Consider the following 16,883-nt stretch of genomic DNA (forward strand, 5'->3'; position numbering starts at 1 on the left):
ATTAACTTTAACATTAACCCTATATCTGCAGGTTAATAGCATTTTTACATGTGACAGGTTCCCTTTAATGTGCAGTTTACAAAAATTCTGAGAGCTAGTACAAAACAAAGTGCTAAACAAATGAATAACATATCTTAGACTTTGAAGAAACATTTCTGATATTTTTTTTGTTTGTTAAACCTGTATAAACATTAATGCAGTATTGTGCAAGTGTGATAATATAATCACAGATTGTGGTTTTCTCCTTTACCGGCATCGCTCCGCTCCTCCTCTGGCTTGCTGGTTCACACAACAGTGTGAGCCTGAAGTGGCTTTTACAATGTAAGGCTATGTGCGCACGTTGCGTAAATACATGCAGTTACGCTGCGCTTTGTAGCGCAGCGTAACTGCATGCGTCCTGCGTCCCCTGCACAGTCTATGGAGATTGTGCAGGGGCCGTGCGCACGTGGTGTTTTAGAGCGCAGCGCTTCGGCTGGTGCCGAAGCTCTGCGTAAAAAGAAGTGACATGTCACTTCTTTCCTGCGCTTTGCCGGCAGCTCCTGCTCTGTCTATGGGAGGAGCTGCAGGCAGAGCGCATGAAATCGGCTTTCACTACGGACATTTCTGCAGCGATTTAAAGCGCACATGTGCTCTTCAGATCGCTGCAGAAATTTCTGCAGTGACTGTACGCAACGTGCGCACATAGCCTAAGTGTATGGAGTGTCAGAATGAGACTGCATTGGCTTACATTGTAAATGAGGCTTCCGATTTAGACATAGAGCGCAGTGTGATCCGGGGAGTCAAAAGAGTCTTCATGCGTCTCAGAAAGACCACTGGAGCGACGTTGGATACCAGAGTAGACGGCGATTGGGGAATATATAATCCCACATATACTACACTAACATTTACACTGGTTTAGCCCCCCAAAAAGCCATATCAGGATTATTTGGTCATGGGGATGATTCATCGTGGAGCATACTCTGGTGAGCCAGAATAGAGACTCGCTCTTTGAGAGCAGCTATTCTGGCAGACTCCAGCCATCCTTCATTTGCATCAATGTAATTAAATTCCACATTCCCCTTATTGCAAATGCCTCGCTGGCCATTGGCAAAAGGAGGGTGTTGGGAGAGGTGCATTTTAAAAGAAACATCTCTGAAAATTGTTTGTTTCAGAGTGATTTTTACAAAACGCTAAAAATCCTAAAAGGGAAATTCCCTACTAAAATATAGGGCCTTGAAATCTTTCAGAAAAAAAATATAAGATTACTGGTTATGTGCACTAGATTCTGTAATTGGGCGTTGATCCAGGGAACTTGTCCGATTGCCGTATGTGGAGTATTGAAGGAATTTTCAACTAATGAGGAGCTTACTGTCTGCCCCTTGGGATTTTTGCCTTCCTCTGGATCAACCTTAGGCTCGATGGACTTAAATCTCCTTTCAACCTTAAAACTATGAAAACTATGAAACCCTTTTAAATGGCTAAATCAATGTACAGATGTAACAATTGTTAACAGGATAATTAAGGCATTATGACAATATTTTCAATAGATTTGTGAAAAAGAGAATTTTGTTTACTTACCGTAAATTCTTTTTCTTATAGTTCCGACATGGGAGACCCAGACCATGGTGTATAGCTTCTGCCTCCGGAGGACACAAAAAGTACTACACTAAAAAGTGTAGCTCCTCCCTCCGAGCATATACACCCCCTGGATGACCATATCCAGCCAGTTTAGTGCAAAAGCTGAAGGAGGACATCCACCCACAAGTAGAGATAGAGTAAAACCCGGAACAACCGGAACCTCTGTCTACAACAACAGCCGGTGAAAACACACAGAACAAGAACTGCCAACAGGCAACAGGGAGGGTGCTGGGTCTCCCATGTCGGAACTATAAGAAAAAGAATTTACGGTAAGTAAACAAAATACTCTTTTTCCTTATGGGAGACCCAGACCATGGGACGTCCCAAAGCAGTCCATGGGTGGGTAATAAACAGAACTGCGAAGTAGGCAAAACCTAACTTCACAAATGGGCGACAGCCGCCTGAAGGATGCGTCTGCCAAAGCTCGCATCTGCCGAAGCATGAGCATGCACTTGATAGTGCTTCGAAAAGGTGTGCAGACTAGACCAAGTGGCAGCCTGACAGACTTGCTGAGCCGTAGCCTGGTGCCTGAAAGCCCAAGAGGCACCGACAGCTCTGGTCGAGTGCGCCCTAATCCCCGGCGGGGGAGGCACCTGAGTACATTGGTAGGCATCGGAGATGGCCGACCTAATCCAACGAGCTAGGGTCGGTTTCGAAGCCGAAAGACCCTTGCGCTGACCTGTGGTCAGCACAAAAAGAGAGGTGCACCGCCTGAGAGCAGCGGTGCGTGACACATAGATCCGGAGCGCCCGCACCAAATCTAAAGTATGCAACGCTTTCTCAAAGCGATGCACAGGGGCCGGACAAAGGGAAGGCAATGAAATGTCCTGGTTAAGGTGGAAAGGAGACACCACCTTAGGGAGAAAGTCCGGAGTCGGGCGGAGGACCACCTTGTCTTGGTGAAAAACCAAAAAGGGTGACTCCGAAGAGAGCACAGCCAAATCAGAAACTCTCCTGAGAGAAGTTATGGCCACCAGAAAGACCACTTTCTGTGAGAGTCGAAACAAAGGAACCTCCCTAAGAGGCTCAAAGGGGGGTTTCTGTAAGGCCATGAGGACCAGATTAAGGTCCCAGGGATCCAAAGGCCGCCGGTATGGCGGAATGATGTGAGATGCGCCCTGCATGAAGGTGCGCACCTGGGCCAGTCGGGCGATACGCCGCTGGAACAACACTGACAGAGCCGAGACCTGACCCTTGAGGGAATTGAGGGATAGTCCTAGCTGCAGACCGGACTGTAGAAAAGACAGAATGGTCGGCAAGGAAAAAGGCCAAGGAGCATGGCCGGAAGAGCGACACCAGGACAGGAAAATTCTCCACGCCCTGTGGTAAATCCTGGCCGAGGAAGACTTCCGAGCCTGAGTCATAGTGGAGATGACTTCAGAAGGAATGCCGGAAGCCGTTAGGATCCAGGACTCAAGAGCCACGCCGTCAATCTGAGAGCCGCAGAATTCTGGCGGAAAAACGGACCTTGTGAGAGAAGGTCTGGGCGGTCCGGAAGAAGCCATGGCACGTCTACGGACAGACGAAGCAGGTCTGGGTACCAAGCTCGCCTGGGCCAGTCTGGAGCAATGATTATGACCCGACGGCCCTCCATCCTGATCTTGCGCAGGACTCTGGGCAAGAGAGCTAGAGGGGGAAACACGTAAGCCAGACGGAACTGGGACCAATCCTGAACCAGCGTGTCCGCTGCCAAGGCCTGAGGATCGTGGGAGCGAGCCAAGTAAACCGGGACCTTGATGTTGTGCCGGGATGCCATTAGGTCCACTTCCGGAGTGCCCCACTTGCGGCAGATTGACCGGAACACTGCCGGATGCAGGGCCCACTCGCCGCTGTCCACGGTTTGACGGCTGAGATAATCTGCCTCCCAGTTTTCTACGCCTGGGATGTGGACTGCGGATATGGTGGACTTGGAGTCCTCCGTCCACTGAAGGATGCGTTGAACCTCCAACATTGCCAGCGGCTGCGAGTCCCGCCCTGGTGATTGATGTAGGCAACTGCTGTCGCGTTGTCTGACTGGACTCGAATGTGCTTGCCCGCCAACAGGTGGTGAAAGGCTACGAGAGCTAGGAGCACAGCTCTGATTTCCAGCACATTGATCGAGAGGGCTGATTCGGACGGAGTCCAAGTGCCCTGTGCTCGGTGGTGGAGAAATACTGCTCCCCAGCCGGATAGGCTGGCATCCGTGGTGAGAATCACCCAGGACGGGATCAGGAAGGAGCGTCCCTGAGACAGAGAGAGGGGCCGAAGCCACCACTGAAGAGAGCTCCTGGTCTGTGGCGACAGAGCCACCAACCTGTGCAAGGAAGAAGTCCGCTTGTCCCAACAGCGGAGAATGTCCAGCTGCAGGGGACGTAGATGAAACTGGGCAAAGGAAACCGCTTCCATTGACGCCACCATCTGACCCAGCACCTGCATGAGGTGCCTGATGGAATGACGGCGGGGCCTCAACAGAGAGCGCACCGTCAGATGGAGGGACTGCTGTTTGACTAAGGGCAGCTTCACAAGTGCCGGCAAAGTCTCGAATTGCATCCCTAGGTACGTAAGTTTCTGTGTCGGGGTCAGAGTGGACTTGGGCAGATTGACAAGCCACCCGAATTTAACAAGCGTGGCGAGAGTGAGCGAGACACTCCGCTGACAGTCTGCACTGGATGAAGCCTTGACTAGAAGGTCGTCCAGGTAAGGAATCCCAGCCAACCCCTGGAGGTGCAGAACCGCAACCACTGCTGCCATGACCTTGGTGAATACACGAGGGGCCGTGGCTAACCTGAAGGGGAGAGCCACGAATTGGAAATGTTCCTCTCCGATTGCAAAACGTAGCCAACGCTGGTGTGAAACCGCAATTGGCACATGCAAATAGGCATCTCTGATGTCGATGGATGCTAGAAAATCTCCTTGGGTCATTGAGGCAATGACTGATCGCAGAGATTCCATGCGAAAATGCCGCACCTGAACATGCTTGTTGAGAAGCTTGAGATCCAGGATGGGCCGGAAGGAACCGTCCTTTTTGGGGACTAGGAAGAGATTTGAGTAGAAACCTCTGAACCGTTCCCGGGCGGGAACCGGTACAATTACTCCGTTGGCCTGCAAGGATGCCACGGCCTGGGAGAAGGCGGCGGCCTTGGAGCAGGGGGGAGTGGACAGAAAAAATCTGTTTGGCGGGCTGGAAGAGAATTCTATCCTGTAGCCGTGGGAGATGATATCCCGCACCCACTGATCGGAGACGTGTTGAAACCACACGTCGCCAAAGTGGGAGAGCCTGCCACCGACTAAGGACGTTGCTGGCGTGGCCAGATAGTCAATAGGAGGCTGCCTTAGTGGCAGCGGCTCCTCCGTTCTTCTGGGGACGCGGCTTCGTGCGCCAGCTGGTTTTTCGATCCTTGGCTGAGTTAGTGGACGAGGCTGAGGGCTTAGAGGATGACCAGTTGGAGGAACGAAACGAACGAAACCTCGACTGGTTCCTGCCCTGGACAGGTTTCCTGGTTTTAGTTTGTGGCAAGGAAGTACTCTTCCCGCCAGTAGCTTCCTTAATAATTTCATCCAGTTGTTCACCGAACAGCCGGGACCCAGCAAAAGGGAGCCCAGCAAGGTACTTCTTGGAAGAAGCGTCTGCTTTCCACTCTCGAAGCCACAAGATCCTGCGGATCGCGAGGGAATTAGCGGAAGCCACCGCCGTGCGGTGAGAGGCCTCCAGAATGGCAGACATGGCATAGGATGAAAAGGCCGAAGCCTGGGAAGTTAAGGCAACCATTTCGGGCATAGAGTCCCTGGTGAGGGAATGCATCTCCGCCAGAGAAGCAGAGACGGCCTTAAGAGCCCACACTGCTGCAAAAGACGGGGGGAACGAGGCCCCTGCCGCTTCATATACAGATTTGGCCAGCAGGTCAACCTGGCGGTCAGTGGAATCCTTAAGTGAGGTGCCATCCGCCACCGATACAACTGTCCGGGCTGAGATTCTAGACACCGGAGGATCCACCTTAGGTGAATGAGCCCACTCCTTGACCACCTCAGGTGGAAAGGGAAAACGGTCATCAGAACTACGCTTTGGAAAGCGTTTGTCAGGACAGGCCCTGGGTTTGGTCACAGTGGCCTGAAAACTGGAGTGGTTAAAAAACATACTCCTTGCTCTCTTAGGTGAGGTAAACTGGTGTTTTTCTACCAGAGAGGCTTGTTCCTCTGACACTGGTGGATTGAGGTTCAGTACGGAATTAATGAACGCAATTAAATCACTAACATCCGCATCACCTTCGGTTAGATCAATGGGGTACATAGAGGTAGCGTCCGAGCCCACAGTAAAGGCATCCTCCTCGCCCTGCGATTCAGCTCGTGAATCAGAGCCGTGGTACGAGGAAGGAGAAGAGTCCCTGCGTCTCCTTTTAGGCGGACGGGGTCTGGGAACAGAGGAAAAATCCTCTGTGAGCTCTGCAGAGCGAGTTGGAGCAGCAGAGGCGCCCTGAGAAGGGGGCTGATGCAAGGTCAGCAGAGTCCGGGATAGCTGTCCCATGGAGTCGGCAAAGGACTGGGAGATAGCATTAGAAAACGATGCTACCCAAGGCGGAGGTTCAGCCACCGGGGCCGGAGCAGCCGGAGGGACCACTGGGGAGACTCTAGGCTGAGGCACCACCATATTAGAGCAGGGATCACAATGTGGATATGTGCTCGGCTCAGGCAGTATGAGCTTACATGCAGTGCATATAGCATATAGCTTAGCAGACTTGCTCCTAGTGACAGACATGCTGCTGAGGTGGAAACTCTGCAGTAAAAGTACACACTCCTTCAGAATTACCCCCAGAGAGTGTATAAAAAAGTCCACAACCAGAGGTTGTGGCTTACCAGACCGTTTTGTGTGCCCTCCGGTTCCACAGCTTGGACCCCCAGACAGTTTGAAGAGCTGCTGCAGCCAGCGCCGATCAGCATGTGAACGCTGAGAAAATGGCGCCGGAGTGAGGAGGGGGGGTGGGGCTAGGTCCAGGAGCGGGAACCGGAGGGCCAAGGAGAGATACAGGGGAGGGAAACATCTCCTCAGAGAGGAGTGTCCTCCCCTGTGCTGAACGGCCGGTGGGCGGCGCCGCACTGCTCCCCTGCATGACTGACATGCAGGGGCAGTGAAACCGAAAGTAGGCCGCAGCCGAAGCCGGGGCCTAAACTTTTACATGCGGCCGACAAGCAGGCACCCTCGGCGCGGTTCTCAGGAAAAAAAACAGAGAACCGGCCGGAAACCACATACAAGTTAAAAAACACACTCTACCCCCAATAAATGTACAAGGGACCCCTGAATAACGTCTCAATACTTAGCTTATGAGACGCAGGGCCAGGTCCCTGAGGGGTGAGCGCTCCGTCCAGGCAGGGACCTAAAAGGGCTGCGGATGGAGACCGGTCTCCTGCAAAGCAGTGAGAACCGTGATGGCTCCCACTTCAAGCCAGAGCCCAATGGGATGGTGAAGGAGCGCGGCATGTAAGGCTCCAGCCTTGTGAAATCAACCTTAACAGCACCGCCGACACAGTGGGGTGAGAAGGGACATGCCGGGAGTCCAGCTTGGACCCGCTTTTCTTCCAATTCTTTAAAATGAAAAATCAAAAATCAGATGAGAATGCATGTGTGTGTGTGACCTCCTGAAACACAAAGCATTAAACTGGCTGGATATGGTCATCCAGGGGGTGTATATGCTCGGAGGGAGGAGCTACACTTTTTAGTGTAGTACTTTGTGTGTCCTCCGGAGGCAGAAGCTATACACCATGGTCTGGGTCTCCCATAAGGAACGATGAAGAAATGCAATTTAATGTTTGCAGCTTCATGGTATTCAATGCGTTGTCAAGCTTAAATTTGCTACATCTGTATATAGCAACAAATTAAATCATAGCCAATTGATTTACAAATTGATAGTGTAGTAGTAATGCAGCTAGGCATAAAGTATCCATAATCTTAAATGATTTACTAACCTCTTTGTTAAAATATCCAGTATCCAGAATTTTGAAGTAACAAGCAATGAGAACTCCCACAATTCGTACTGGAAATTCATCTAAAAATTTTACCATCTGATCGAGTGGTATCAAACACAGCCAAGACTGGATCACCATGGGGTGCGTCTGAAGTAAATGCTTCTTTTTCATCATCTTTCCAAGAACATCGATCGTGCTTATAAAGAAAACCGTTTCTATTAGTTAAAATAGCTTCAGACTGGTGCTTCACAAAAAAGGTTACTCCTAAAATAATAAATACTTTATATATTGAACTAGCTGTAGTACCCGGGCATTGCCCGGGATAGTAACTGTCTCTCTGTCTCTCTCCCAGTCTCTGTGTCGCTGTCTGTCTCGTTGTCTGTCTCTTTCCTTGTCTGTCTGTTTCTATCTCTCTGTCTGTATTTGCATCAGTTTGTCTCAATCTCTGTATCGGTCTGTCTCTTTGCCCGGTCTGTCTCTTTGCCCGGTCTGTCTCTTTGCCCGGTCTGTCTCTTTGCCCGGTCTGTCTCTTTGCCCGGTCTGTCTCTTTGCCCGGTCTGTCTCTTTGCCCGGTCTGTCTCTTTGCCCGGTCTGTCTCTTTGCCCGGTCTGTCTCTTTGCCCGGTCTGTCTCTTGGCCCGGTCCGTCTCTTGGCCCGGTCCGTCTCCTGGCCCGGTCCGTCTCCTGGCCCGGTCCGTCTCCTGGCCCGGTCCGTCTCCTGGCCCGGTCCGTCTCCTGGCCCGGTCCGTCTCCTGGCCCGGTCCGTCTCCTGGCCCGGTCCGTCTCCTGGCCCGGTCCGTCTCCTGGCCCGGTCCGTCTCCTGGCCCGGTCTGTCTCCTGGCCCGGTCTTTCTCTTTGCCCAGTCATCTCGGTCTGTGTCTCTGTCTCTCTTTATCAGTCTCACCACCGACATCTTTTTACCTCATACATAAGCTTGTTATACTAACAGTTTATTTTGTTCCTATAGCAACCACTGACAGTTGCTATTTATAGCCTGCAGCTCCCAGCTCCATTCAGTTTAATGGCTGCAGGATTTTTGTAGAGTAACTGGAAAGCACGGGGTTAAATTTTCCCACCCAAACAGTCTATGACGTTCCCTGGGTCACATGGGGCGTTTGTGCAAAATTTCGTGATTGTAAATGCGACGGTGCATATTCCTTTAGCGGACATACATACACACATACACTGAGCTTTATATATTAGATGACACGATTCCCAGTTCCTGAGCCCCATTCTTGGGATCAATAGGAGTCGAGCTGCCAGAAATCAGTCTCTTCGGAATTACAATTAAAGTTGAAACCAGAAGTTTCCCGCTCTATAAAGACACACTATAAAGACACATCTGCAAGTTTTTCCCTCCGCTCTCTATAAAGACACATCTGCAGGTTTTTCTCACTACCTGACATGAAATCAGAATAAACCTTTCCAGTTTTAGGTCAATTAGGAACCAAAATTATTTAGATTTGCCAAATGCCAGAATAATGAGAGAGAGAATATTTTAAGGCATTTTTATTACTTTCTGCAAAGTCAAAAGTTTACATACTCTAAGTACTATGCTTTTAAACAATATGGGACAGCCCATATGATGAACTCATGTCTTTGGAAGCTTCTGATAGATTTACTGGCAACTGCCTGAAAACGTCTCACATGAAAAATAATATAAAGACTATAGCACACTTGAAGAAAGAAAATGGAAAATGATTTTTTTTGGGGGGGGGGGGGTTCAATTCTTTTTAAATGGTGTAATACAGAAAAAAAATTCCAAAGAGTATCAGTCTCTGATACTCTTTGGAATTTTTTCTGTATTACACCATTAAAAAGCATTGAAAAACACGCCCCACAAAGACACAGAAACATACACTTATTACAAACATTTCACATCATAATTTACAACAATATTTGAAAAAATATATATTTGTTACCTTGAATATCTTCTAATCTTATCATAGGTTAAGCCTTCAAGACCTGCCCAGACATCTTCTTGATCTGACGTTATGGTGTCCATGTTGGATATATGAGAAAATGTATGTAGGACTGGCAGGACCCATACCCAGTGCTCTACATTTTCATCTATACATCTCTGACATAGCTGCCTTAGGTTTTCATGTACTCTATAACAAAGAAAGTGCAACAATCAGAAGTTACACAGAATTTAAAAGATCAAACACATAAATCCAAACAATTCCTTAGCTGTTACAATAGAGGAGATGCATTAATATTCCTGCCAGTTGGGGCAAATTTTTATTTTTTTTGCGCTTTCATATATTTCTGCCATTTGTATTTTTGTAGCTCTTAAATTAATGGATTCATAGGTATACGAGAATATATATATATATATATATATATATATATATATATATATATATATATATATATATATATATATATATATATATATATATATATATATTCGTAAATGTTCCATGATGATTGGAGGAGAATGATGCTTAAAAAGGGACTATCCGCAGAGAATGACGTCAAACCAGATACAGTTTCCTTATGGTGGCTAAACCTTCCCACCTGCTTGTTTTCCATCTATCTCCAACCTTCTCAGGCTCTATAAAGCCAGAGCCGTGAAACGAAATAGAGGGAGAGTGGAGACAGAGAGAAAAGAAGTAGGTGGGAAGGTGAACCTAAATGTTCACTTTATGCAGAAAGATGCCCTACAAGGGTACGTGCTCACGATCGGGACCAGGTGCGTCGCGAGTCTCCTCAGCAGGAGACCGCACCTGCCTATTCCCATGATCAAGGTTCGGGCAGTTGTGGTCTCTCTCTTCTGTTCTCCCTGCGGAGAATGCTTGCGTCTCTGCAACAACAATTGACATGCTTGTGGAGGAGACTTGCTGTCCTGCTAGTCAGAACCCGCCATGTCCAGGACGCAGTGGGTTTTGATCGTGGGCACGTACCCTTAAGTGTCATGAGGCAAATGGGACAGAATTAATTGTGGCCAAAGTGATGGGGTAGTATTGGAGAGGTGACCAATCCAGAGTGACCAAGTATTGTCAAAGTATTATAGGAGTGTTCCAGATTAATGTCTCTGGTGGCTTCTATGCGTTCAAACAACATGATTGCGCTAATGCGCTGTTGACCACTGGGAAGTCGGCAATTATATTTTGAATCTAAATTGCTAATGAAATGGTAGAAACCATTTTCTGGTTACAATTTTTGCAGCTTTATTTGTTCAGTAAACATAACCAGGCACAATGATTATTTAGGTTAGTTTCATCAGAGCAAAAACAAACCTAGTGAAAAAGAAGGGAATTTTGTTTACTTACCGTAAATTCCTTTTCTTCTAGCTCCTATTGGGAGACCCAGACAATTGGGTGTATAGCTTCTGCCTCCGGAGGCCACACAAAGTATTACACTTTAAAAAGTGTAACTCCTCCCCTCTGCCTATACACCCTCCCGTGGATCACGGGCTCCTCAGTTTTGGTGCAAAAGCAGGAAGGAGAAAGCTTATAAATTGGTCTAGGGTAAATTCAATCCGAAGGATGTTCGGAGAACTGAAGACCATGAACCAAAAGAACAATTCAACATGAACAACATGTGTACACAAAAGAACAACCAGCCCGAAGGGTACAGGGGCGGGTGCTGGGTCTCCCAATAGGAGCTAGAAGAAAAGGAATTTACGGTAAGTAAACAAAATTCCCTTCTTCTTTGTCGCTCCATTGGGAGACCCAGACAATTGGGACGTCCAAGAGCAGTCCCTGGGTGGGTAAAATAATACCTCAATAAAAAAAGCCGAACAACGGCCCCCTCTTACAGGTGGGCAACCGCCGCCTGAAGGACTCGCCTACCTAGACTGGCGTCTGCCGAAGCATAGGAATGCACTTGATAGTGTTTCATGAAAGTGTGCAGACTAGACCACGTAGCTGCCTGACACACCTGCTGAGCCGTAGCCCTGTGCCGCAATGCCCAGGACGCACCCACGGCTCTGGTAGAATGGGCTTTCAGCCCTGAAGGAAGTAGAAGCCCAGAAGAACGGTAGGCTTCGAGAATCGGTTCCTTGATCCACCGAGCCAAGGTTGACTTGGAAGCCTGCGAGCCCTTACGCTGGCCAGCGACAAGGACAAAGAGCGCATCTGAACGACGCAGGGGCGCCGTGCGAGACACGTAGAGCCGGAGTGCTCTCACAAGATCCAAAGAGTGCAAATCCTTTTCACACTGGTGAGTTGGATTAGGGCAAAATGAAGGCAAGGAGATATCCTGATTGAGATGAAAAGGGGATACCACCTTAGGGAGAAATTCCGGGACCGGACGCAGAACCACCTTATCCTGGTGAAACACCAGGAAGGGGGATTTGCATGACAGCGCTGCGAGCTCAGACACTCTCCGAAGTGATGTGACTGCCACTAGGAAGGCCACCTTCTGCGAAAGACGTGATAGAGAGACATCCCGCAGCGGCTCGAAAGGTGGTTTCTGAAGAGCCGTTAGAACCCTGTTAAGATCCCAGGGTTCCAGCGGACGCTTGTAAGGTGGGACTATGTGGCAAACTCCCTGCAGGAACGTGCGGACCTGCGGAAGCCTGGCTAGACGCTTTTGAAAAAACACGGAGAGCGGCTATACTTGGCCCTTGAGAGAGCCGAGTGACAAACCCTTGTCCATTCCAGATTGTAGGAATGAAAGGAATGTGGGTAAGGCAAACGGCCATGGAGGAAAAACGTTATCCGCGCACCAGGATAAGAAGATTTGCCAAGACCTGTAATAGATCTTGGCGGACGTAGGCTTCCTGGCCTGTCTCATGGTGGCAATGACATCCTGAGATAACCCTGAGGACGCTAGGAGCCAGGACTCAATGGCCACACAGTCAGGTTGAGGGCCACAGAATTCAGATGGAAAAACGGGCCTTGTGACAGCAAGTCTGGGCGGTCTGGAAGCGCCCACGGTTGACCCACCGTGAGATGCCACAGATCCGGATACCACGACCGCCTTGGCCAGTCTGAAGCGACGAGAATGGCGCGACGGCAGTCGGACCTGATCTTGCGTAGCACTCTGGGCAGCATCGCCAGAGGAGGAAACACATAAGGCAGTCGAAACTGCGACCAATCCTGGACTAACGCGTCCGCCGCCAGAGCTCTGTGATCCTGAGACTGTGCCATGAATGCCGGGACCTTGTTGTTGTGCCGTGACGCCATGAGATCAACGTCCGGCGTTCCCCAGCGGCGACAGATCTCTCGAAACACGTCTGGGTGCAGAGACCATTCCCCCGCGTCCATGCCCTGACGACTGAGAAAATCTGCTTCCCAGTTTTCTACGCCCGGGATGTGAACTGCGGAGATGGTGGAGGCTGTGGTTTCCACCCACTGCAGAATCTGTCGGACTTCCTGGAAGGCTAGACGACTGCGAGTGCCGCCTTGGTGGTTGATGTAGGCGACGGCAGTGGCGTTGTCCGACTGGACACGGATCTGCCTGCCCTCCAGCCACCGATGAAAAGCCAATAGGGCTAGATACACTGCCCTTATCTCCAGAATATTGATCTGAAGGGATGACTATCGGAGTCCAGGTTTCCCCGAGCCCTGTGGTGGAGAAAAAACGCTCCCCAACCTGACAGGCTCGCGTCCGTGGTGACCACAGCCCAGGTTGGGGGTAGGAAGGATTTTCCCTGCGACAGAGAATTGGGAAGGAGCCACCACTGAAGTGACGTCTTGGTTGCAAGGGAAAGAGAGACGTTCCTGTCGAGGGAAGCCGCACTCTTGTCCCATTTGCGGAGAATGTCCCATTGGAGTGGCCGAAGATGGAATTGCGCGAACGGGACTGCCTCTATAGCTGCCACCATCTTCCCCAGGAAGTGCATGAGGCGCCTTAAGGGGTGTGACTGACTCCGAAGAAGGGATTGCACCCCTGCCTGCAGAGAAAGCTGTTTGTCGCTCGGAAGCTTGACTAACGCTTGCTGGGTATGAAACTCCATCCCAAGTTACGTCAGTGATTGGGTCGGTGTCAACTTGGATTTCGGGAAGTTGATGATCCACCCGAACCGCTGGAGAGTCGCCAGAGCGACGGATAGACTTTGTTGACACGCCACCCGAGACGGGGCCCTGACTAGGAGATCGTCCAAGTAGGGAATCACCGAGTGGCCCTAAGAATGCAGGACCGCCACAACGGATGCCATGACTTTGGTGAAAACCCGTGGGGCTTTCGCCAAGCCGAAAGGCAATGCCACAAACTGAAGGTGTTCGTCCCCGATGGCGAAACGCAGGAAACGTTGATGTTCGGGTGCGATCGGTACATGGAGATAAGCATCCTTGATGTCGATCGATGCTAGGAAGTCTCCTTGTGACATCGAGGCGATGACCGAGCGGAGAGATTCCATCCGAAACCGTCTGGTTCTCACATGTCTGTTGAGTAGCTTGAGGTCCAGAACGGGACGGAATGACCCGTCCTTTTTTGGCACCACGAACAAGTTGGAGTAAAATCCGCGACCACGTTCCTGAAGGGGAACGGGGATCACAACTCCTTCCATCTTTAAAGCGGCCACTGCCTGAAAAAGTGCGTCGGCCTGAGCGGGGGGCGGAGAGGTTCTGAAGAAACGAGCCGCAGGACGAGAGCTGAACTCTATCCTGTAACCATGAGACAGAATGTCTCTCACCCATCGGTCTTGAACATGTGGCCACCAGGCGTCGCCAAAGCGGGAGAGCCTGCCACCGACCGAGGATGCGGCCAGGGGAGGCCGAGTGTCATGTGGAAGCCGTCTTGGAGGCAGTGCCTCCTGCGGCCTTTTGCGGGCGTAACTTGGATCGCCACGCATAGGAGTTCCTCTGGCCTTTCTCCGGCCTGTTGGACGAAGAGGATTGGGACTTGGCAGAGGGACGAAAGGACCGAAATCTCGATTGGATTTTTCTCTGTTGAGGTCTCTTAGGTTTGGCCTGGGGTAAGGAGGAATCCTTTCCTTTGGATTCCTTAATAATCTCATCCAATCGTTCGCCAAACAAACGGTCGCCAGAAAACGGCAAACCGGTTAAGAACCTCTTGGAAGCCGAGTCTGCCTTCCATTCACGCAGCCACATGGCCCTGCGGACTGCCACGGAGTTAGCAGATGCTACCACCGTACGGCTAGCGGAGTCCAGGACAGCGTTCATGGCGTAGGACGAAAAGGCTGACGCCTGAGAAGTCAAAGACGCAACTTGCGGAGCAGAATTACGTGTGACAGCATAAATCTCAGTCAGACAAGCCGAGATTGCTTGGAGTGCCCACACGGCTGCAAAGGCCGGGGCAAAAGACGCGCCCGTGGCCTCATAGATGGACTTCACCAGGAGCTCTATCTGTCTGTCAGTGGCATCCTTCAGGGATGAGCCATCTGCAACAGACACCACGGACCTAGCCGCCAATCTGGAGACTGGAGGATCCACCTTGGGACAGTGAGCCCAACCCTTAACGACTTCAGATGGGAAGGGGTAATGCGTGTCAGTGAGGCGTTTAGTAAAGCGCTTGTCCGGGACCGCTCTGGGCTTCTGGACAGCATCCCTGAAGTTAGAGTGATCAAAAAACGTATTGCGCGTACGTTTGGGGAACCGAAACTGGTGTTTCTCCTGCTGAGACGCCGACTCCTCTACAGGAGGAGGCGGGGGAGAGAGATCCAACACCTGGTTGATGGACGCGATAAGATCATTTACTAAGGCGTCCCCCTCAGGTGTATCAAGGTTAAGGGCGACGTCAGGGTCAGAGCCCTGAGCTGCGACGTCCGCCTCGTCCTCCAGAGAGTCCTCAAGCTGGGATCCCGAGCAGCGAGAGGAAGTCGGGGAAGAGTCCCAGCGAGGCCGCTTAGCCGGTCTAGGACTGCGGTCCGGGCAGGAGTCCTCCGCCTGAGACCGAGGGGCCAACCTGGGAGCGCGCTGCGGCGCGGACCGAGAGGGGCCTGGAGGCGACGAGCTAACAGGGGCCGGGGCCTGTGAAAGGTCCGGTCTGGACTGCAAAGCCTCAAGCAGCTTAGAAGACCATTTGTCCATAGACAGTGCAATGGATTGAGAAAGAGACTCAGAGAGTTTCTCAGCAAAAGAGGCGAACTCTGTCCCTGCAGCCTGGTCAGGGGCAGCAGGCGGGTCTACATGAGCCGAGGGGCCCACCAGTGTCCGAGGCTCCGGCTGAGCAAGCGAGGCAGGAGTCGAGCATTGCTCACAGTGAGGGTAGGTGGAACCCGCAGGTAACATAGCCCCACAAGAGGTACAGGCCGCGAAAAAAAACCTGTGCCTTAGCAGCTTTGCTCCTTGTGGACGACATGCTGTTGTCTCCTAGGAGAGTGACCACTGAGGGTATATGGGAAATGGGTATACAGCACGACCGAACAGATACATACATATATATATATATATATATATATATATATATATATATATATATATATATATATATATATATATATATATATATATATATATATATATATATGCTACATATATATATATCTATTCCGGCACCCTAGGGGGACCAGCACCGGGTGACCGGTGTGGCTTACCGACCGCTAACGAGCGGAGTGTGTCCTCCAGATTCCCTGCCTTGGATCCCCCGGAGCTGCAGAGCTGTTCACTGAGAAGCCTCCACCGGCAGAATGCCAGAAAATGGCTGCCGGAGCTCTCAGGGGAGGAGTGGGGCCGTGGGCGGCGCCAGCAAAGTGCGGGAATCTAGGGTCCCCACAGTGATCAGTGAGGGGGGAGGAAGACATGCAGGATGCTCCAGCCCTCACATCCGACGTCATGTCGGTAATCCCGCCCTTACCCCTGACAGGCAGGCCCGGGGGCGGGATTTTTGCGACTAGGCCGCGATGAAGCCGGGGACTAAATTTGAGACCGCGCCCGACAAGCAGGCACGGTCGGCGCGGAAGTCCACCGGCCTCCTCAATTCAGCAGCTGCCGCGGCTTCCGGGAAGAAGGTGCGCTCCCTGCACAGTCCCCTATGGGGACACAGAGTACCTTTGAGTTGCAGGGCCCGGTCCCTGAGGTTGAAGAGGCTCCGGTCCGGCAGGTTCCCACAGGGGCTGCGGATGGAGCACGGTCCCAGCAAATGGATTACCGCTTAGGATCCCACTTCTCCCAGAGCCGCATAAGGGATGGTGAAGGAGACGGCATGTGGCTCCAGCCTCTGTACCCGCAATGGGTACTTCAACCTTAACAACACCGCCGACGTAGTGGGGTGAGAAGGGAACATGTCGGGGGCCCCGTGGGGGCCCTCTTTTCTTCCAACCGACATAACTAAGTATGAGAATGCATGAGTGGATGTGTGCCTCCTTCCACACAAAGCATAAAACTGAGGAGCCCGTGATCCACGGGAGGGTGTATAGGCAGAGGGGAGGGGTTACACTTTTTAAAGTGTAATACTTTGTGTGGCCTCCGGAGGCAG

The 16,883-nt window shown here is 51.0% G+C and overlaps 1 protein-coding gene across 1 annotated transcript in view; it reads right to left on the reverse strand.

Annotated features, from left to right (window-relative positions):
- Positions 1–16,883, reverse strand: part of RNF213 (ring finger protein 213) — a 486,493-nt gene that overhangs the window by 320,160 nt on the left and 149,450 nt on the right. The window contains exons 10-11 of the mRNA XM_075344370.1: positions 9,476–9,664; positions 7,555–7,750 (exon numbers count right to left, since the gene is read on the reverse strand). Of these exons, the coding sequence (XP_075200485.1) occupies positions 7,555–7,750; positions 9,476–9,664 (385 nt within the window). The remainder of the gene's footprint in view (positions 1–7,554; positions 7,751–9,475; positions 9,665–16,883) is intronic.

Source organism: Anomaloglossus baeobatrachus, chromosome 4 (assembly GCF_048569485.1).
Source record: "Anomaloglossus baeobatrachus isolate aAnoBae1 chromosome 4, aAnoBae1.hap1, whole genome shotgun sequence".
In the NCBI taxonomy this organism is placed as follows: Eukaryota; Metazoa; Chordata; class Amphibia; order Anura; family Aromobatidae; genus Anomaloglossus; species Anomaloglossus baeobatrachus.